This window comes from Oncorhynchus clarkii, chromosome 2 (genome assembly GCF_045791955.1).
Source record: "Oncorhynchus clarkii lewisi isolate Uvic-CL-2024 chromosome 2, UVic_Ocla_1.0, whole genome shotgun sequence".
Taxonomy (NCBI): Eukaryota; Metazoa; Chordata; class Actinopteri; order Salmoniformes; family Salmonidae; genus Oncorhynchus; species Oncorhynchus clarkii.
Genome location: NC_092148.1, coordinates 57,348,040 through 57,369,076, shown reverse-complemented (window position 1 = coordinate 57,369,076; position 21,037 = coordinate 57,348,040). Strand labels below are relative to the sequence as shown.

The window sequence follows — 21,037 nt, the reverse complement described above, 5'->3', positions numbered from 1 at the left end:
GGTTATTCAGCACAGCCAGAAGAGGACTGGCCACCTGTCAGCCTGGCTCCTCTAGGTTTCTTCATAGGTTCCTGCCTTTCTGGGGCGGTTTTCCTAGCTGCTGTGCTTCTGCATTGCTTGCTCTTTAGGGTTTTAGGCTGTATGGCTATTTTGTGATTATTAATGATGTAAAAAGGGCTTTTTAAAAAATACATTTGAATGACTTGTAGCTAAATGCTGCCACCATATGGAGAAAAGTTGGACTGTCCTTTTTATATGTAAATAAATGCTTAATTTGTCTCATTTTCACTTTTCACAAGTGAACATCCATGTCCAAAAATCATATCAATCTACCCTAATTAAAGAATAGGTATGGCACAGTATTTTGAGTGAGGGCTGAAAGAAGAATATGCAGCAGGTGTACTCTGACTGTCCTAGAAACACATCTGGAGCAATTGCTGCTGCATACAAAGTTCTTCAGCATGACACATCAGTCTGCAGTTCAAATAAGATACAGTATGTCAATATCTGTGTTCCATTGCTGAGCCAGTGTGGTATGTCACCCTCATAAACACAATAACAACCTGTGTAAACTACTCTGTGACCCTATATTATAAGGATATAAGGATTATAGACTGTTATTTTGAATATGGACAACTCCTTAACTTCAACTCTCATCCCTTGGGTATGTAAAACTGAAGGAAACTTCATGAGGAAACAAGTTGCTATTTAATATATTTTATGTTCGTTCTCATTTTGCTCTACATTGCAGAAATAATTGTGCATACATGAAAGATTCCTGGGAAACTTTTGAGTAGGTTGGTTGAGGAGAAGAAACAACTATGTAAGACTAGCATTTGGTGCCTGGCATTCGAGGTTACTAACAGTGAATGGTAGGGGCACATTAGGAAACTGCTAAAGTCTCCAGGTGAAGTTACTCAAGTACAAGCATGTAATGACAGGTCTAAACTGTTTGTTTTGCTCATTTGGATGTCTTCCATCTCTGCTCAATGATGACAAAGGTATACTTCTCCTTTACATTATCCCTGATGTTACCAATGATAACCCTATCACTGTTTTAGGGAAGAGACGGGTGGCCAAGGAGGTCCACAGTGTCTGCAGGATTTAAACATGACCACACCTATAGGTAGTCTGCACTCTGTTCATGTCTCCCTCTGCATTTGTAACATAACATACTGAAGGCCTGCAATACATCACCAGATTAAGGTCATTTCCATTTTCAGTCCCTAAAGTTACAGGTCGGTATGTCACAATAAGAGAAAAACATTTCAGAGAACAAAAAAACGGAATACTCATGACACACACACTTTAACCACGGGGACAACATCAAATCAAATGTATTTATAAATCCCTTTTTACATCAGCAGATGTCACAAAGTGCTTATACAGAAACCCAGCCTAAAACCCCAAACAAGCAATGCAGATGTAGAAGCACGGTGGCTAGGAAAACTCCCTAGAAAGGCAGGAACCTAGGAAGAAACCTAGAGGGGAACCAGGCTCCTCTAGGAGCCTGGGGTGGCCAGTCCTCTTCTGGCTGTGCACAGCGGAGATTATAAGAGGACATGTCCATTAAGGCCAGATTGTTCTTCAAGATGTTCAAACATTCATGACCAGAAAGGTCAAATAATAATCACAGGGTTGTAGAGAGTGCAACAGCTTTGCACCTCAGAAGTTATGCAAGTTGGCTTTTCATAGCCGAGCATTCAGAGGTCAAGACAGAGAGAGACAGAGAGAGAAAGGGGGTGGGAGGGCGGGAGAGGGAAAGAGAGGGTCGAAAACAGCAGGTCCGGGACAAGGTAGCACATCTGGTGAACAGCGGCACGACCAGGTGGACTGGGGATGGGGACAGCAAGGAGTCATCAGGCCAGGTAGTCTTGAGGCATTTTCCTAGAGCTCAGGTACTCCGGGAGGGGAGAAAGAGAGAGATGGGAGAATTAGAAGGAACATACTTAAGTTCACACAAAACATATTTTTCCAAAAGTCAGGGCGGCAGGTAGCCTAGTGGTTAAAGCGTTGGACTTGTAACCGAAAGGTTGTAAAATTAAATCCCAGAGCTGACAAGGTAAAAATCTGTCCTTCTACCCCTGGACAAGGCAGTTAACCCACTCATTGAAAGTAAGAATTTGTTCTTAACTGACTTGCTTGGTTAAAAAATAAAAAATAATGGATGTGCACATGCTGCCCTAACGCATATTTGCCTAAACTCATAAATGTATAGAAAAGTATGTTTTCAGGGCATGCATTTGATGCCACCAATCCTCTGACTGTCGCAGTGATGGACATGAGGAGGGATTTTAGACCGATGGTAACTGACCCTGCTCTATCTGCGGAAAATGGGAGTTTCTCGACGCGACGTTTTTTTTAACGTTTTACGCAATGGAGTGGACGCAGTTTAATGACGGTCAGTGCTACCCGGAATCAATGGGACGTCCCTACCCTAAACCCGAACCATTTTACTTCTCAAGTTCAATGGGATAGGGACGTCCCAAGCACGGACCATTTAATGACTTGTACAGTACCAAATCACAAGACTGAGCTCGCAAGAAGTCTGATTGGCGTGATTATTTAGCCAATAGAGCTCAATCGGTCTGTTTGATTGACTGGTAGTTTAGTTGTGGCAAAAATACTGTTGTCACTAGCACAGCCACACCAATTAAAACAAAAATGTGCTTTTTGGTCTTAATTTAAGGTCAGTCGTGTGGTTAAGGCTATGCTTAAGGTTAGATTTAAAATCAGATTTTAAGAAGACAAATTGTAGAAGCAGGCGTGGTTTAGCCGTGATGAAGTCTCTGCGGCTGTGGTAACTAGTGACGACCAGAAGACCTGGTAACCTGCTTATCTGCCTGGTTATGGTGGTGGGGGAAGGGTCGTTGGAGCTGATGGTGCCGCCATCTTGAAAAGTGCCATCTGACAGTCTAGCTACATTTTCTCGCCTGTCAGAATCCGTTGAAAACACTTTTTTTTTCCTTCTTAGGATTCGTGGCTTTTTTGTTGTTGTTGACACTTTAGGCTAATGGCCCAATAAGCTACATGCCGGGGACTCACCATTTACCGTTGTTTGTTGGTACGTACTTGCTAGCTGGTGCATGCAGTTCAGGAGACAGGAACAGCTACTGAGCTAGCTAGCTAGAGCAACATTAACTACCCATTTCTCTTTAGCTACGGGTAACTTAGCTACACCGATGTATTTATAAGTACGAATCGTCTTGTTATATTGTACTCGATAGATAGCTACGATACGTTAGTCTTATTGTGTGTGAAAAGCCATTGCACTGGTGTCCATTGAAATGCACTATGTTGCTTGCTAGATAACGTTAGTTAGCCGTATTTCAGACCAGTGTTGTCGACACGGTTTGGCCTGTCTGCGTTGGTTAACTGGAAAATGCTAACTGACGTTATCCAGCATGCGCCCACCGTTTGGATATTGATGTTAACGTTATACGGTTAGATGTTGGCTTCGGTATTTTTTTGCCAGTTAACGTTAGATAGCCATCTAGAGGCGTCAAGATGTTGACGGGAACTGGCTAACGTTAGTCAAATATTTTTGTGTTCGCTAACGTTAGTTGGCTACCTAGGAAGCGTTAGCATTTTGGGTAACGTCAAAGAAGCTAGTTAATGTTAGTAGTTTGAAAACCAAGTCAGCTGTAACTACTTTACTTCGATAACTATCTGGTAAACGAACGTTAAGTTAGTTGTCCGCAGCGAACCTACCTAGCTAGCTATCAAGCAGCTGTCTAATGTGCTAGTTAGCTAAACTCGGCAAAGAAATAAACGTCCTCTCACTGTCAACTGCGTTTATTTTCAGCAAATTTAACGTGTCGATATTTGTATAAACATAAGATTCAACAACTGAGACATAAACTGAACAAGTTCCACAGACATGTGAAGAACATAAATGGAATAATGTGTCCCTGAACAAAGGGGGGTCAAAATCAAAAGTAAGTCAGCTGCATTAAGTACTGAAGTGCATCTCCTCCTCATGGACTGCACCATATTTACCCGTTCTTGCTGTGAGATGTTACCCCACTCTTCCACCAACGCACCTGCAAGTTCCCGGACATTTTGGGGGGAATGGCACTAGCCCTCACCCTCCGTTCCAACAGGTCCCAGACATGCTCAATGTGATTGAGATCCGGGCTCATCGTTGGCCATGGCAGAACACTGACATTCCTGTCTTGCAGGAAATCATGCACAGAACAAGCAATATGGCTGGTGGCATTGTCATGCTGGAGGGTCATGTCAGGATAAGCCTGCAGGATGGGTACCACATGAGGGAGGAGGATGTCTTCCCTGTAATGCATAGCGTTGAGATTGCTTGCCATGACAACAAGCTCAATCCGATGATGCTGTGACACACCGCCCCAGACCATGACGGGCCCTCCACCTCCAAATCATTCCCGCTCCAGAGTACAGGCCTCAGTGTAACACAAGACAAAACCGCAACTCGTCAGAGAAGAGCACTTTTTGCCAATCCTGTCTGATCCAGCGACGGTGGGTTTGTGTCCATAGGCGACGTTGTTGCCGGTGATGTCTGGTGAGGACCTGCCTTACAACATTCCTACAAGCCTTCAGTCCAGCCCCAGGGATTGTGTGTTCCTGGTGTAACTCGGGCAGTTGTTGTTGCCATCCTGTCCCGCAGGTGTGATATTCGGATGTACCGATCCTGTGCAGGTGTTTACACGTGGTCTGCCACTGCGAGGATGATAGGATGATCAGCTGTCCATCCTGTCTCCCTGTATAGTTCTGTCTTAGGCATTTCTCAGTACAGACATAGCAATTTATTGCCCTGGCCACATCTGCAGTCCTCATGCCTAAGACACGTTCACGCAGATGAGCAGGGACCCTGTTCTTTTGATGTTTTTCCAGAGTCAGTAGAAAGGCCTCTTTAGTGTCCTAAGTTTTCATAACTGTGACCTTAATTGCCTACCGTCTGTAAGCTGTTAGTGTCTTAACGACCACAGGTACATGTTCATTCATTTTTTTTATGGTTCATTGAATAAGCATGTGAAAAAGTGTTTAAACCCTTTACAATTAATTAATTTAGATTTTTACAAATTATCTTTGAAAGACGAGTCCTGAAAAAGGTGTGTTTTTTTTGCTGAGTTTATGTACTGTTAGCTTGGTCGTTTTGGCATAGTTTCAGGATTCTCCGGGTCAGGCTAAGTGTTGAATTTAGCTAGGTAGTTTGGTTTCTGACCCTTATAACCACAACTAACTTGGCTGGCTAGTTAGTCCCAGGCTGTCCTGAGACATGACTGTTGGTTACTTAGCTTACGTTAGCTAGCTAACGCACAAAAGTATGTAGTCTAGCTAGCTAATACAGTAAGAACAACACTGAACAGTAAATGGGGCTAAACAGCAATGTAACCCTTTGCTCCCAAGGCAGTGCATTACATTTGACAAACAATAGTGTACTAAAAGAAGGTAGGCCTATACAAAAATACATCAGGTTATGACACATTCTGGTTTAGTTTACATGAAACAGAATGTTACCTTGGGCAACCCCTGGGTTTCAGTTTTACACTGTCACTGGAATAGTCATACGTATATATTTGCGTAACCAACCATACATTACTGTGTTGTATGGTTGTGATTTAGATGACAAATTGTTTTTGTCTTCACCCATTGGAGATTGGCTATTCAGCATTTGTCATATTTTTGAGACAGATGGGGCTATTACTTAAATCATGGAATTAAGTGTTCATAAGCTTTCTCAGTAGCTGGTAGAGCAAACACTTCAGCACCAGGCCATAACCATATAAATAACCATATAACCAATGTAAACCAGCAGCTGAAAGTGCTTATTTTTTGTTAGTGACACGGGACTTTGTTCAGGCCAATGTTGCGTTCTTGGGGGTGATAAAACAGTTTTTCCTGTTGTTATTTGGTCACCTGTGGTAGACAATTTAATGCCAGACAACAATTCAATGTTTTTCCATGACATTCATTTTGACATCTTCAATTTATTGTAGTATTTTATAGAGCAATGAATGAGTTGCACACTTTCATCAAAGAATGTGCCTGGACAGGGACCAATGTCAATGGTCCCTCAGCACAGCCCCGATGCTCAGTCTATTAATACACTTTCTTTTCTCAGCCATTCAGTTGTCTGAGGTGCTGGTTTAGCATAAGCCAAGATGGCTTCACTGTAACCTTTAACCCTATTTCTCCCAGGCTTCCCCACAAGATGGGAATTCCTAGCAAATACTTAGACTTTTTTTTTTACCTGAGGGCCAGGTGTACACAGTGGGAAATTCTGTTTATCTTTTGAGGCATATGCTTAGTGTGTGCACTGAACATGTTTCACTGCTTTGTTCCTACGGTGAGTGAGTTGTTGACACAGTGTTCTATATTGCCACTTAAGATGTGGCACAAGGTGATTTGACTAAGCACAGTGTTCTGAACTAGCAATGATCTTGCCAGTATTTGAGTGTGGAGGGGTTAGCCCAGTAGTGCTTGTCTTAATGCTTTGAAGTTTAGACTGATTTTGGGGAGAGTTGTTGGGATGCTGACATGTCAACAAGGAAGTGAACTCTTTTCCTATGATGGAAAAGCTATGGTTTACTGGCTCTTTGCCAGAGATTTAAAGTTTGTTTCATGACCTAGACTAAGTATTTGTTTTCACCTGGTTAACACTTATTATTTATTAATGTGACCAATTTTTTTGTTGTTGATATTACTACTTTTTTCAGTAGCATGTGACCTTAAGGTAAGAAATGTTACTGTTAGTAAGAAAATGTTATTCCATTACAATGAGTAATATGCTAATTTATCTTTTGCTTGTTTCAGGTGTGCGTTGATCTGTTGAGGTGGTCGTTCTGCTGCATGTGTCAAAAAGCCTGTCTTGTCACTGCTGCCTGTGGAGCCTGTAATGGGCCAGAGCTCCCAAAGAGCACTATCATTATTTTATTTTTAACTTCTGGACTCTATCCCAGTCAGGTACATTTGTGAAGCTGTCTGTTTGACCACCACCTGCTTTCTATTTGACCACCTCATCTCAACCCACATTGTGTACTTTGTGTCACTGTGAGTGCTTTCCCATTGTCTTATGAATGTTTTCCTTCCTTGTAGAAGCATCATGTTTTGGAAGTTTGATTTACACACGACGTCCCACATCGACACCCTCCTGGAGAAGGAAGATGTGACTCTGACAGAGGTGATGGACGAGGAGGATGTCCTGCAGGAGTGCAAGGCCCAGAACCACAAGCTGGTGGACTTCCTGGTACGGCCTCAGTACATGGAGGACCTGGTAACTTACATCACGCAGGAGCCAAGTGATGATGTGGAGGAGACGATCAAGTACAAGTAAGTGGGATTCACACACACTAGGCCAGGATATACTTATATATATGCCAATTTTGAGAAAGATTTCTTGTTTTCTTTCAGTTTCCCTTGCATTTGTTTAATTCAAGGAAATTCCCCCTACAATCACAAGGGGGCAAACATGACTTGCTAGACAGTCAATTATATAGGACTTTTGATGTGCTCTTTTGTGTGGTAGTGGTACTGTATTAATTGATCATTAAATGTTAGACTTCTATGTTATTTTCAGGTACCCCAACATATCGTGTGAACTCCTTACCTCGGACGTTGGACAGATCAATGACAGACTGGGAGAAGATGAACGTTTACTAATGAAACTTTATGGCTTCTTGCAAAATGAATCTCCACTCAACCCTTTACTGGCCAGTTTCTTCAGCAAGGTCCTGAGCATCCTCATCGGTAGGAAACCGGAACAGGTGAGATCAATACAAAACGCTTGTATAAACCACACGGGTTTTAAAAAGTGTATGACCTGCAGGGTTTCATGAATGCTCTGGGAGAAAATATTGTCCTTTGACACATCCTTAAACTTCAACTATCTTTTGCAGATTGTGGAGTTTCTGCGGAAGAGGGAAGACTTTGTGGACTTAATGATTAAACACATAGGGACCTCCGCCATCATGGACCTGCTGCTCAGAATGCTGACCTGCGTTGAACCACAGCAGCTCAGACAAGATGTCTTAAATGTCAGTGTTATTTGGTTTACTTCGAGTTTTAGCATTTTGGTCATTTTTTTTGTGTGTGTTCAATTACCGACCTCCATTTTCTCCTCCCACAGTGGCTGAACGAGGAGAAGGTGATCCAGAGGCTTGTTGATATGGTCCAGCCTTCTCAGGATGAGGATGTAAGTCACATTTCATCAGCAGTTTGTTTGGTGTTCTGTTGCTCTCTTACAGTGTCTTAAAGTCTCTCTGTTCATCATCCAGAGACACTCCAACGCATCCCAGTCTCTGTGTGAAATCATCCGCCTCAGCAGAGATCAGATGTTCCAAGTGCAGGGCTGCTCAGAGCCTGACCCATTACTGGCCACACTAGAAAAGTAAGTCTCTACAACCTGTTTGTTTGTTTTTTCAAGGAGGAATACTCATTATTACTGTCATCATATTTTATTGTTGTGCCAAAGTCATTACTAACTTACACCTACTCATTCAAGGGTTTTCCCTTATTTTTACTATTTTCTTCATTGTAGAATAATAGTGAAGCCATCAAAACCATGAAATAACACGCATGGAATCATGTAGTAACCAAAAAAAGTGTTAAACAAATCAAAATATATTTGATATTCTTCAAAGTAGCCACCCTTTGCCTTGATGAGAACTTTGCACACTCTTGGCATTCTCTCAACCAGCTTCACGAGGTAGTCACTGAAATGTATTTCAATTAACAGGTGTGCCTTAAGTTAATTTGTGGAATTTCTTTCCTTAATGCGTTTGAGCCAATCGGTTGTGTTGTGACATGGTAGGCGTGGAATACAGAAGGATAGCCCTATTTGGTAAAAGACCAAGTCCATATTATGGCAAGAACAGCTAAAATAAGCAAAGAGAAACGACAGTCCATCATTAATTTAAGACACGAAGGTCACTCAATCTGGAAAATGTACAAACTTTCAAACCTTCTTCAAGAGCAGTCGCAAAAACCATCAAGCGCTATGATGAAACTGGCTCTCATGGAGACCGCCACAGGAAAGGAAGACCCGGAGTTACCTCTGCTGTAGAGGATAAGTTCATTAGAGTTAACTATACCTCAGATTGCAGCCCAAAGAAATGCTTCAGTGTTCAAGTAAGAGACATCTCAACATCAAATGTTCAGAGGAGACTGAGTGAATCAGGTCTTCATGGTCGAATTGCTGTAAAGAAACCACTACTAAAGGACACCAATAAGAATAAGAGACTTGCTTGGGCCAAGAAACGCGATCAATGGACATATTAGACCGGTGTAAATCTGTGCTTTGGTCTGAGTCCAAATTTGAGCTTTTTGGTTCCAACCACCGTGTCTTTGTGAGACGCGGAGTAGGTGAACAGATGATCTCTGCATGTGTGGTCCCACCATGAAGCATGGAGGAGGTGGGTGCTTTGCTAGTGACACTGTCTGATTTATTTAGAATTCAAGGCACACTTAACCAGCATGGATAACACAGCATTCTGCAGCGATACACAATCCCATCTGGTTGCGCTTAGTGGGACTATCATTTGTTTTTCAACAGGACAATGACCCAACACACCTCCAGGCTGTGTAAGGGCTATTTGACTAAGGAGAGTGGAGTGCTGGATCAGATGACCTGGCCTCCACAATCACCTGACCTCAACCAAATTGAGATGGTTTGTAATGATTTGGACCGCAGAGTGAAGGAAAAGCAGCCAACGAGTGCTCAGCATATGTGAGAACTCCTTCAAGACTGTTGGAAAAGCATTCCAGGTGACGCAGGTTGAGAGAATGCCAAGAGTGCAAAGCTATCAAAGCAAAGGGGGGCTACTTTAAAAATATATTTGGTTTTAACACTTTTTGCTTACTACACGATTCCATATGTTCATAGTTTTGATGTCTTCATTATTATTCTACAATGTAGAAAATAGTCAAAATAAAGATAAACCCTTGAATGAGTAGGTGTCCAAACTTCTGATTGGTACTGTACATGTCCCTTCCTTTCTCTCAGACAAGAGACTGTGGAGCAGTTGCTGTCCAACATATTTGACAAAGAGAAAAATGACTCTGCAATAGTCAGTGTAATTCAGATTCTCCTGACACTCTTTGAGACACGAAGACCAGCGTAAGTTAACGATATCCCATTTTAAAGTTTTATTTGTTTTGGGAGACTTTTTCTGATGTACGGTTCTGTCGTTTGCAGGTTCGAAGGCCATTTGGAAATCTGTCCTCCTGGTATGAGCCACCCATCCTTCTCAGTCAATCAGAGTATTCTGGAGGCTGTCAGACCTAGGCTCAAAGACTTCCATCAACTGCTGCTGGAACCCCCAAAGGTAATACAGTACTTTACATATACTATATATACAAAAGTATGCGGACATCCATTCGAGTTAGTGGATTTGGCTGTTGCTAAAATGTGTGTAAAATCGAGCACACCGCCATGGAATCTCCAGACAAACATTGGCAGCAGAATGGCCTTACTGAAGAGTTCTGACTTTCAACGTGGCACTGTCATAGGATGCCACCTTTCCAACAAGTCATGTTTATGCCCTGCTATAGCTGCCCCGATCAACTATATGTGGAAACGTCTAGGAGCAACAACGGCTCAGCCGCGAAGCTCACAGGATGGGATCGCCAAGTACCGAAGCTCGTAGCGTGTAAAAATTGTCTGTCCTCATTTGACTCACTACCGAGTCAATGTCAGCACAATAACTGTTCGACGGGAGCTTCAAGAAATGGGTTTCCATGGCCGAGCATCCGCACACAAGCCTAATATCACCATGCGCACTGCTAAGCGTCGGCTGGAGTGGTGTGAAGCTCACCGCCATTGGACTCTGGAGTGACGAATCACACTTCACCATCTGGCAGTCTGACGGACGAATCTGGGTTTGGTGGATTCCAGGAGAATGCTACCTGCCCGACTGCATAGTACCAACTGTCAAGTTTGGTGGAGGAAGAATAATGGTCTGGGGCTGTTTTTCATGGTTCGGGCTGGTCCCCTTAGTTCCAGTTTACAACGACATTCTAGACGATTCTGTGCTTCCAACTTTGTGGCAACCTTTTGAGGAAGGCCCTTTCCTGTTTCAGCACGACAATACCCCAGTGCACAAAGCAAGGTTAATGCAGACATTGTTTGTCGATTGGTGTGGAAGGACTTGACAGGTCTGGACAGAGCCCTGACCTCAACCTCATCGAACACCTTTGGGATGAATTGGAACGCCGACTGCGAGCCAGGCCTAATCGCCCAAGATAAGTGCCCGACTTCACAAATACTCTTGTGGCTGAGGGGAATCCCCGCAGCAATGTTCCAACATCTAGTGGAAAACCTTCCCAGAAGAGTTGAGGATGTTGTAGCAGCAAAATCTCATGATTTTGGAATGAGAAGTTCATCGAGCAGATGTCCACATACTTTTGGTCATGTAGTGTACCTATCGTCTTACACACACACTAAACATTGCAGATATTTCAGGCCATTTCAGTGAGCTAAGTATAGGTTTTTCTCTTTGTTATTAACTTGAAATAAATATGACAACCACAATATTTTAAATAAACTATTACTACATTTCTCTTGTTGTGATCCTGCTATCTTAATCTTGGTTTAACTTTGAGTCATATTTATCTTCAGAGTGGGTGGTCTTTCCTCTAAATTGACTTTACAAGTGCAGTCCACTCTACAAGTTCACTCCAATAGCGGTTGTGTTTTAGTTACCAACTGAATGAGAGCCTGATTGTTCCTTTCATCCCCATATTTGCAGAAGAATATCATGAAAACCACATGGGGAGTGCTAGACCCCCCAGTGGGCAACACCCGGCTGAATGTGGTCCGTCTAGTGGCCAGCCTCCTGCAGACCAACACTCATATCATCAACATGGAGCTGATTAACCTCAACACTCTAGGTGTCATACTTGTAAGTTGCCTGTCTTATATTTTACACATGGTTTTTAGTAGTAGTTGTTCCTGTCTTAATCAGCACCTGGATTTAGACTGCTATGCACAGGGATTTCTGTCTTTCATGACACTAGTTCCTTTACTACCCCCTTCTCATAACTAAGGTCAACAGGGATGATGCTCACTTCAACAACTTGGTTTGGAACATTTTCTTATTAAATAAATGTATGCTTTAAAAAAAAACAATCTGTTTATTCTCAGGACATGTACTTCAAATATATATGGAATAACTTCCTGCATTTACAAGTTGAAATATGCACTGCAATGATCCTAGCGATGCCCCCAGCCCAAAGTGAAAACCTCAAAATCAACAGTGATCAGGAGCCTGTCAGAGAAAGCCACCTCATCAATCATGTGAGACTTCATCACCCTATCCTTTACATCTAGAATGGTACTCATGTCAGACAAGTCGATCAACTATTTTTGTGCGCTGTGTTTTAGCTGTTTCAGAAGTGCCAGTTTATACAGAGAATTCTTGATGCATGGAGCTCCAATGAGAAAGCGCAGTAAGTACTGTTATTATTAATGATATTTGTCTAGTTGTTACTAGACCACTGCAGATTTGGGGTTTTTAAATCTCTTGTGAGCTCTTTAATTTTTCCCCTTGCGACGGCTCACAGAAAAGTCACCACAATGTGCCGGTAGGCTTCAGTAAGTGTTTCCTGTTGCAGGGCTGAGGGTGGACGTAGACAGGGCTACATGGGCCACTTGACCAGAATAGCCAACTCAATAGTGCACAACAGCGACAAGGGCCCCAATGGTGCACAGATACAGCAGCTCATCTCAGGTGAGTGGGCTTTGACACCCATAAGGAATGAGGTTGTTGGAGCGAAAAAAACAATCCTTACTATATCCTAAAATGAGGTGGAATAGACTCATCTTGTTATTTCCCTGCGTTATTTCAGAGCTCACAGAAGAAGACAGAGAGAGATGGGAGACCTTCATTTCTGGTCAGCTAGCTGACACAAACAAGAGAAACACTGTAGACCTAGTAAGTCTGATACAGACACCTCAGTTACTTAATGCCAAAATATGTTTTCAGAGTACACTGTTACACAGTATTTACACTGACGTACTGAAAGGTGAAGTGCCAGTAATGCCGAAGCTGTTTGAAGGATGTCTCGTGGTTGTCCTCTTAGTAATAAGGTCGGTTGCACTGTGCACTAGGTGAACACACACCATATTCACTCATCCAGTGATGACGAGGTAGACTTCAAGGACAGCGGATTCCACCAGGATTCCTCTTTACAACAAGTAAGTCTAACTGGATGAGACTATATAAATGCTGCAAAATCTCCATATTGATACTTTAAAAAAATAATTGTTAACATTATTATACTTGTCTAGTAATAGTAGTACAGATTTTGTGAATATTAAATGTCTTCCAGTTGTAAGTATGCTTGTGCTCTTAATCTTTAAACGATGAACCTATAGCTACAGTATTAGTCAATTGTTTTGAATTGAAGTACTTGAAGTTTTTTGTAGTGCCAAGACTATATCATTATCGTTGGTCCTGGGTTTGCCAGGCCTTTTCTGATTATCAGATGCAACAAATGACGTCCAATTTTATTGAGCAGTTTGGCTTCAATGACGAAGAGTTTGCCGATCAGGATGATGTCGTGGAGTGAGTACTGATCCTGCATGTTTTCTTCATAACTTGCTATTCTACTGGTTTGGGGATTTCAATAAGGGTGTGGGGTGACTAGACTGGTGTTCTGTTAATACATTCTTTGCTTCCTTAACAAAGGACTGGGAATCAGTTTCTTTCTCTGTACAAAAGTTTAGGTTACATACATGTTTGCAATTAACATTTACATATGAAAATAAGATTAAAATAAAATGTAAGTGGTAGGTTAATTGGATGCCAGTCTGAATTCAGCAACCCATGAATGTCAACTATTCTTATTACGTTTAAGTAGCTCATATTATACAGTTCTACCATTAAAGTAGATTGCCTGTGTCACTGTCAATCAAGACTGATGCTTTGCTTGGACCAGAGTCCAGATTGTAATTGGTAATTGCAAAACAGTTTATTTTTTCTTGATCAAAATGGGGCTTGTGGTTGGTATGGGCGTGGTGGCCTCTGACCAAACATTTTAGAGGCCCTCCTGTTGGCCACATTGACAATGTAGCTGTTTTAAAGCTCACTTCCTGCAATTCTACAGATTTTGCTATCCCTTACACTGAGTCAAATATCCCTTTTCTACCAAGATGTTTTTCCGCCAACCTTATCCTGCCAACTTTTACCCCCTCTTCTTTATATCTGAAAGGTATTGCCGGTATCAAAGCCCCAAAAAATGTTCTGCCAAACGATCTACTAATCATTTCAGTAAAGTTCTGCCTATGAAACGTAGCCGTAATGCTGAGGTGGCTTTGGCACGCACTACACTCTTAAACTCTTGATGGTTGCTAGACAGTCAGTTATACATTTTGCAAGACATGTCACTTCACCCATCTCTTCTCATAGCCCACCACACGCACTGTTTTCTTAAACATAACCGGATGGATACATAAAGAATTACTGTGGGAATAAATATCACTGAATGATGAAACTATTGGATTAAAGTACGTGCAATTGAAGGCATGTATCAAGTTGTTGCTTACTGAAACGTCCCGAAGTCATCCAATTCTTGTAATAAATTTGAAGCAAAAGCCTACTCCATTCTAATTTCAGCACTGTTTTGATTGGGACGGCACAATCGCTCTGCTTTGAGACAAGTGTGGGGACTCATCTTGGTAAATCAATCAACTTTTAAAAATCTGTCTTGAATATTGTTTAGGATACAATTAGTTGCCTAGTTAAATAAATAAAAAAATATTTTAAATACCATATCTGTGTGAAAGCAGCACAATATTTTTAAAATCACCAATCATCATTTTGGGAAATGTTGATTCTCCCTGACTATCTAGCTTTTACTTAGGGGGTTGATCGTTTTCAAAGATCTTATTTAAAAATATATAGGTCCGTTATCTTTCCTACATACTTTATCTGGTTTTAGTATTTTGTTTACACTGAAACGTCTTTCTTTGTACTTTTTTTAAATGACTGTTTGGACATGGGCGGCCCGAGGAAAAACACTTAGGCGACCCGCCCAAGACTTTTCTATGCAGAGTAAAAAACCCTGCATAATTCAGTTAGTTTGGAATAAGTAGCGCACTTCAACCCTGTTCTGTGCCTCTGGCTCTTCTTGTTATGTGGGTGATCTTCTGGCGGCTGGGCCCCTGAGGAGAATGACCAGGTGGGAATGGCTGGCTGGAGTTTCTGCATAAAGCTGCTTTCATGTCAATTACATTCTTCTTCCTGTTAATGGGCCTCTGTAGGTAGGCGTCCTGAAGCCATTGTGTTTAGTCATTGTCTAATTAATATAACTAAACTAAACTCTTTTCTTTAACGTTTCAGTATTCCCTTTGATAGAATATCAGACATCAATTTTTCCTTGAATACAAATGAAAGTGTAAGTATTTTAATATAATTTAATGCATTTCAAAGGTAGTGAAAGGATGTTAAAATGAATGCCATGTTGTCTTCCATTTGTACTGGAGATCTGTTCTAGTGGAAATGAGTAAGATGATTTTCCTCAAACTGCTACTTTATTATCTCCCAAAGTTTTAAAGTTTACTATTTTTATAATGCTGTTAGTCTTTACTCTGGGATTTTTTTTCAGCCTCAGAGACATGTCTGTTTTGAAGCTAATTTCCTGCAAGCCTACACATTTTGCTATGGCTTATTTCTTGTTCTTATGCTGTCTAAGTGATTCAAACATAAGTCATCAGATTCTCCCAGACTAGTTTTTATTTTGGTAATTGTTAGTTCTCAAAGATAATCCGATTTAAAAAAAGTTGCTCCATTATCTTTTCAACAATCTTTATCTGGTTTTAGTCGTTTTTAAGTTTACACTGAAAACGTTTTACCATCCTGAAAAGGATTGGTGCATATTAGCTAATGCTGCACTCTAGACGTCTGAAGTTCTGTTACCTATGAAAATGATGCACATACATATTATCTTCCCTTTTCCATTTACAGTAATGAGGAAGTGGAGGCATCACAGCGTATCTTTTTGTGTATCATGTGCTTTACCCTGGTACTGGTGTTGTCTTCCAGGCGAATATAGCTCTGTTTGAGGCCTGCTGTAAGGAGAAGATCCAGCAGTTTGAAGATGCAGGCTCTGATGAGGAGGACATCTGGGACGAGAAAGATGTTACTTTCGCACCAGACGCTCAGAGACGTCCTCGGTACGACAGCGCCTCTTGGCGGATATGTAAATTACATGTTTTAAATGACTAACATATCTTCTGAGGCTGGTTCAAGGCACCAGTTTGGGTGATTTTGATACATTTTCTTGACTTTTGTCCATTCTGTGCCTCCCATTAGGAGCTCTGGCAGCACAGATAGTGAGGAGAGCACAGACTCTGAGGAGGAGGATGTTAAACGCGATCCTTTTGACCCCAACAATGCCAGCTCTGATGACAGAATGGAGGTGGACACTGGTGAGTGATTGTTCCGGGTTTGCGCACTGGGGTTGGGTTAGTGGTTCGTTGGGTAGGTCGGTCTGGTATGATCTTTTCGAGATGATGCCTTGCTTTTTTGTGACGGCTGCCCTGTTGTTTCAGGGCCTCTGTGGACAGCTAACTTTGACGACATACCCATGGACACCGGGAGTTCTACGGCGATGGGGGAATCTGCCCCAGCCTCCGCTGCCCCAGCCTCCCCCTCCTCCCCTGCGGTTATACCAGAGTCTGCTGGCTGGAGCTCCCCCAACGCCTCCCCTGGCAAAGCCATGGGCTGGGCAGACTTCTCTAGCAACTTCTCACCAGTTAGGTAAGGGTTCATCATCCCACCACCCTCATTCCCAAGGCCTTAGGTGACACTTGCCACACATTTCCATATTGCGTTATCCTTCCATGTAGTATGAATAAGGATGTGGGTGACAGGTGTTCTGTTCATTCCCCTGGCTTCCCATGTCTAATATTTGAGATTGGCTATTTTAAGAGGACAAATTCAAGACCTTTTCTGACTATCTTCCAGACCCAAAGATCCTTTGAGGAGCAATTCCCCAGTAGCAATGGAGACCTGTATAGAGACAGGAGACCCCTTGGGTGTCAACGCACCAATGCAGCATGAAGGTGAGGTTTGCCACTGAGCTTTTCAGGAATAAGTGTGTTACGGTTAACTCTGTGGTCACTGTTATGATGCTGTCCCTGTGTGACGTCGCAGATTCTGACCAGTGGCCAGTGGATGAGGCAGCCCAGCCAGCCAGCTCCCCTGGAGGGAAAGCCGGATGCTCGGATGCAGAGGAGTCCGTCACCACTGAGACGGTCACCAATGGATCCATGAAGGAAACAGTTAGCCTTACTGTAGATGCCAAAACTGAAACTGCCATTTTCAAGAGGTAAGGCTTTTGATGACTCACCATACCCTGTTCCTCTGGTCACCAATCCTTCCTTTACAACACAGCCATTCACCTCAGAGCATGTGGAATTGACCTCTGTGTCTTGCCACGTTTTCCCCCTCCTGCACTGAGTGACTTAAATCCATGCAAGGCAGGGACACTCCAGTAGACTTGTATAAATATCTATATACCATTTATGTATCACCAAACCTGCCAAACCTACATTGCTGTCTGTGTTGTTTGAGAAACTGTCCTTCACTTTAACTGCAACACTTACAACATGAGCTTCCTCTTTCTCTCTGGCGTGCGTGTGGCTTCAGAGTGTTGAAATCTTATCGGTATGTACAGCCAGTCGGGGGGCAGACATCTGCCGTGTCTTGTTTTCATGTCAGCCACTGAGTTTTTTTTATTAATTATTTTGCCATCTCCATTTGCATGTATATCTCAGATGTATTGATTTGGTCGTCGCTCGTCGTCAATGACGTCGTGAATTGGCCATCAGCCCTCGGGATTAACCACTCCCAGGCTTTGAGTTGGCCTTGTTCTCCTTTCTGTCGATGTCCAGGTGGGGGTGTGGATTGGTGGAGGCAGTCTTCAAAATTTATCCACCACCCCCTTGTGCTGGTGTCTCATTGGCTTTTGTTTGTAGCTCATGGCATTGTGAGGTGGCTGGAATAAACTGGAGAGAGATGACTCTTAGCCTAGCAGTAGTCCTGTTGCCGTGCAAAACTCAGCTCTACTAGCAGTAGTCCTGTTTTCGCGCAAAACTCAGCTCTACTAGCAGTAGTCCTGTTGTCGTGCAAAACTCAGCTCTACTAGCAGTAGTCCTGTTGTCACGCAAAACTCAGCTCTACTAGCAGTAGTCCTGTTGTCGCGCAAGATTCAGCTCTACTAGCAGTAGTCCTGTTGTCACGCAAGATTCAGCTCTACTAGCAGTAGTCCTGTTGTCGCGCAAGATTCAGCTCTACTAGCAGTGAGATTTGTTTTTAAGCTTGAATCTCAAGTACAACAGACTTTCAAAATGCCATCTAGGTAGTTGTAAATTTAGTTCACTTTGCCAGGTCATTTTAAATAAGAATGTGTTCTAAATGGACTTGCCTGCTTAAAGGTTAAATAAATCGCACATAACCGCCGCCTCAAACAGAAAATGAATAAGACCTGTAAAAATACCCAAATATCCTGGAGTGCGTTAGTTTTGCTTAGTAATTATGACGACATAGTCGTGGTGGTTTTAATGACAAAAATCAAGACCGATGGCTGAAAACTTTGAATCATTTCGGTGAGTTTCAAAACTGTCATCTCCTCGTGTTCTGCTCTTCGAAACAAGCTCACTCTTAAAAAGAGGAAACTGCTGTAAGTGGATGGTCAGAATCTAAATGGACTCTTGCTGCTTCTGTCCATTTGCTGTCCATTTTGTTCCTTGCATCCATTTTTAACCGCCATACGCATTTCGACACATTCGTTTGCCCAATGCTTTGATGTTGTCTGTCTCTCCCATTCTGCATGCGCTAGTCTTTTCCGTTCTGTGTCTATAAACAGTGGGGGGTTTCTGTCTATTGTCATTCTGAATATTTGAAATGGCAAGAGCTCTGTAAATGTTCCCTTTTTCTCTGCAGTGAGGATGTGAAGTTGTCTACCTCAGAGGACGCATCTGCAAAGTGTGTGGTGAGGGAGAGTGGAACACCAGAGAGGGTCCCTGCATCTGTCCAGCCTGTCAGCAACTGTTCCAAACCAGGGTCTGGCTCCATGTTGTCAACTTATACCTTCACTGGAACTGTCTCGTACTAGTGAGCTATTTTCAGACATGCTGTTGTACCGGTTCTGTCTCATGATGTCCTATCTTTCTTTATTTCTTCCCTTCCACAGTGCACAACATTCAGATGAGAAATCAAAAGTCCCCAGTGACGCTGTTAATGGTCCCCTAGAAGGAACAGCAATGGACGAAGCCAAGTAAGTGTCAGCTAGAATGAGGTTGTGCTGTGGGGTTCCAGTCTGGCATGTCTTATCACTTGTGAAGTGTGTGTTATCCAGTATGTTACACTGTGTCCTCTGTCTGCCCGCCTACAGAACAGAGCAGAGCGTGGCCTCACCGGCGGCAGCTGTGAACGGCCCAGGGTGATGTGTGGTTCCTGCCAGCCTGTTCCTGCCACGCACAGCTCTCTCCCTGGGCCACCAGTAGAGGGCAGTGCAAGTCCAGAGTCAGAGCTGCTGCTGCACTAACTTCACCAGATCAGGACCAGCAATATTAATATTAGGCTATTACAGACAGTTGTACAGGAAGTTGGAACTGAATGAAGAGATACTCTAATGGATACAGTTATTATTTTTTTGCATTCGTTTATATACTATTGTTATGAGGTGATCCGTCTGATATTTTGCCACTCCAAGTTAAATAGTAATGTTGCTATAGTTAAAATGATTGTATGAATAAAATATTTTATAAAAAGAAAATGTATACAGAAACAGACGATAACTGAAATATACCAATTGGAAAACTTGGTGTGATTTTGATAGGGTTTTCCTTCTGCACAAAATCGGATACATTTTATTTCCAGCTACCATGCAATGTTAATCGGCAACCCATGTTGGTATGTTTATCAGTACGCTTGTTGGTAGGAATCAAAATAATTTTAAATATTCAAAGGTTTAATTTGCCACAGCTATTATTTGTAAATGTTTATTGTATACTTTCAACATGAGCAAGATTTGAAAACCTTTGGTATAGTTTTTAACTTAATTTATTAAGGTAGATAATGTTCTGTTAGTGCCATACACATGTTTTCTCCCCCTTGACAACATTAAACTGTACAAACCCAAGGTGAAAAACTGTAGAAAATGGTTTCCAGTTGCACGTATCTAGTGAGTGTTAACTGTCTGAAGTCTTGTGGTAAATGGGTTCCATTTTACAACTGTTACAGTACCACTCAAGTCAAACATTCTACCTGCAAAATGATGCGTGTGTAATGAATATTCTTGGTATTGCTTCAATCATGCATCAACCATTGATTATTTTTATACAGTGCATTTGGAAAGTATTCAGACCATTTTACTTTTTCCACATTTTGGTAAGTTACAGCCTTAGTCAAAATGGATTGTCATCTCCCCCCCAGGTTTTTAGAAATGTTAGAACATTTCTTAAATACAAACCTGAAATATCAAATTTACATTTACAAGTATTCAGACCCTTTACTCAGTACTTGAAAGCACCATTGGCAGTGATTACAGCCTTGAGTCTTCTTGGTTATGACACTACAAGCTTGTCACACCTGTATTTGGGGAGTTTCTCCCATTCTTCTCTGCAGATCCTCTCGAGCTTTGTCAGTTTGGATGGGGAGAGACACTGCACATTTTCAGGTCTCCAGAGACGTTAGATCGGGTTGAAGTCCCAACTTTTTCCAAAGCCACTCCTATGTTTTCTTATCTGTGTGCTTAGGGTCGTTGTCCTGTTGGAAGGTGAACCTTTGCCCCAGTCTAAGTTCCTGAGTGCTCTGGAGCAGGTTTTCATCAAGGATCTCTCTGTACAGTTGTGGCCAAGTTTTGAATGACACAAATATTAATTTTCACAAAGTTTGCTGCTTCAATGTCTTTAGATATTTTTTGTCAGGTGTTACTATGGAATACTGAAGTATAATTTCAAGCATTTCATAAGTGTCAAAGGCTTTTATTGACAAGTACATGAAGTTGATGCAAAGAGTCAATATTTGCAGTGTTGACCCTTCTTTTTCAAGACCTC

The 21,037-nt window shown here is 42.2% G+C and overlaps 1 protein-coding gene across 6 annotated transcripts; it reads left to right on the top strand.

Annotated features, from left to right (window-relative positions):
* The first annotated feature begins 2,809 nt into the window (after window positions 1-2,809).
* LOC139370410 (serine/threonine-protein phosphatase 6 regulatory subunit 3-like) lies at window positions 2,810-20,288 on the top strand. 6 transcript variants are annotated; one of them, XM_071109913.1, is made up of 25 exons: window positions 2,810-3,064; window positions 6,790-6,939; window positions 7,072-7,305; window positions 7,553-7,739; window positions 7,872-8,009; window positions 8,102-8,167; window positions 8,250-8,362; window positions 9,977-10,090; window positions 10,169-10,298; window positions 11,721-11,873; window positions 12,116-12,268; window positions 12,356-12,420; window positions 12,586-12,701; window positions 12,820-12,905; window positions 13,082-13,168; window positions 13,492-13,538; window positions 15,315-15,369; window positions 16,017-16,147; window positions 16,287-16,402; window positions 16,541-16,733; window positions 16,941-17,038; window positions 17,130-17,304; window positions 18,921-19,040; window positions 19,171-19,254; window positions 19,372-20,288. In XM_071109913.1, exons 3-25 carry the CDS (start codon window positions 7,079-7,081, stop codon window positions 19,421-19,423), a joined length of 2,706 nt encoding a protein of 901 aa, XP_070966014.1. In that variant the 5' UTR covers window positions 2,810-3,064; window positions 6,790-6,939; window positions 7,072-7,078; the 3' UTR covers window positions 19,424-20,288. The 6 variants fall into 6 exon arrangements, with proteins under 6 accessions (XP_070966014.1, XP_070965999.1, XP_070965981.1 ...); XM_071109898.1 differs by having other exon boundaries at window positions 13,459-13,538; XM_071109880.1 differs by having other exon boundaries at window positions 13,441-13,538.
* Window positions 20,289-21,037: the final 749 nt, after the last annotated feature.

Excerpts from the sequence above, each read along its gene's own strand:
- LOC139370410 (XM_071109872.1), top strand. The coding sequence starts at position 7,079 with ATGTTTTGGAAGTTTGATTTACACACGACGTCCCACATCGACACCCTC. Across the intron at positions 10,091-10,168 it reads TTTGAGACACGAAGACCAGC|GTTCGAAGGCCATTTGGAAA; the intron begins GTAAGTTAACGA and ends TGTCGTTTGCAG. Across the intron at positions 12,906-13,081 it reads AGAGAAACACTGTAGACCTA|GTGAACACACACCATATTCA; the intron begins GTAAGTCTGATA and ends ACTGTGCACTAG.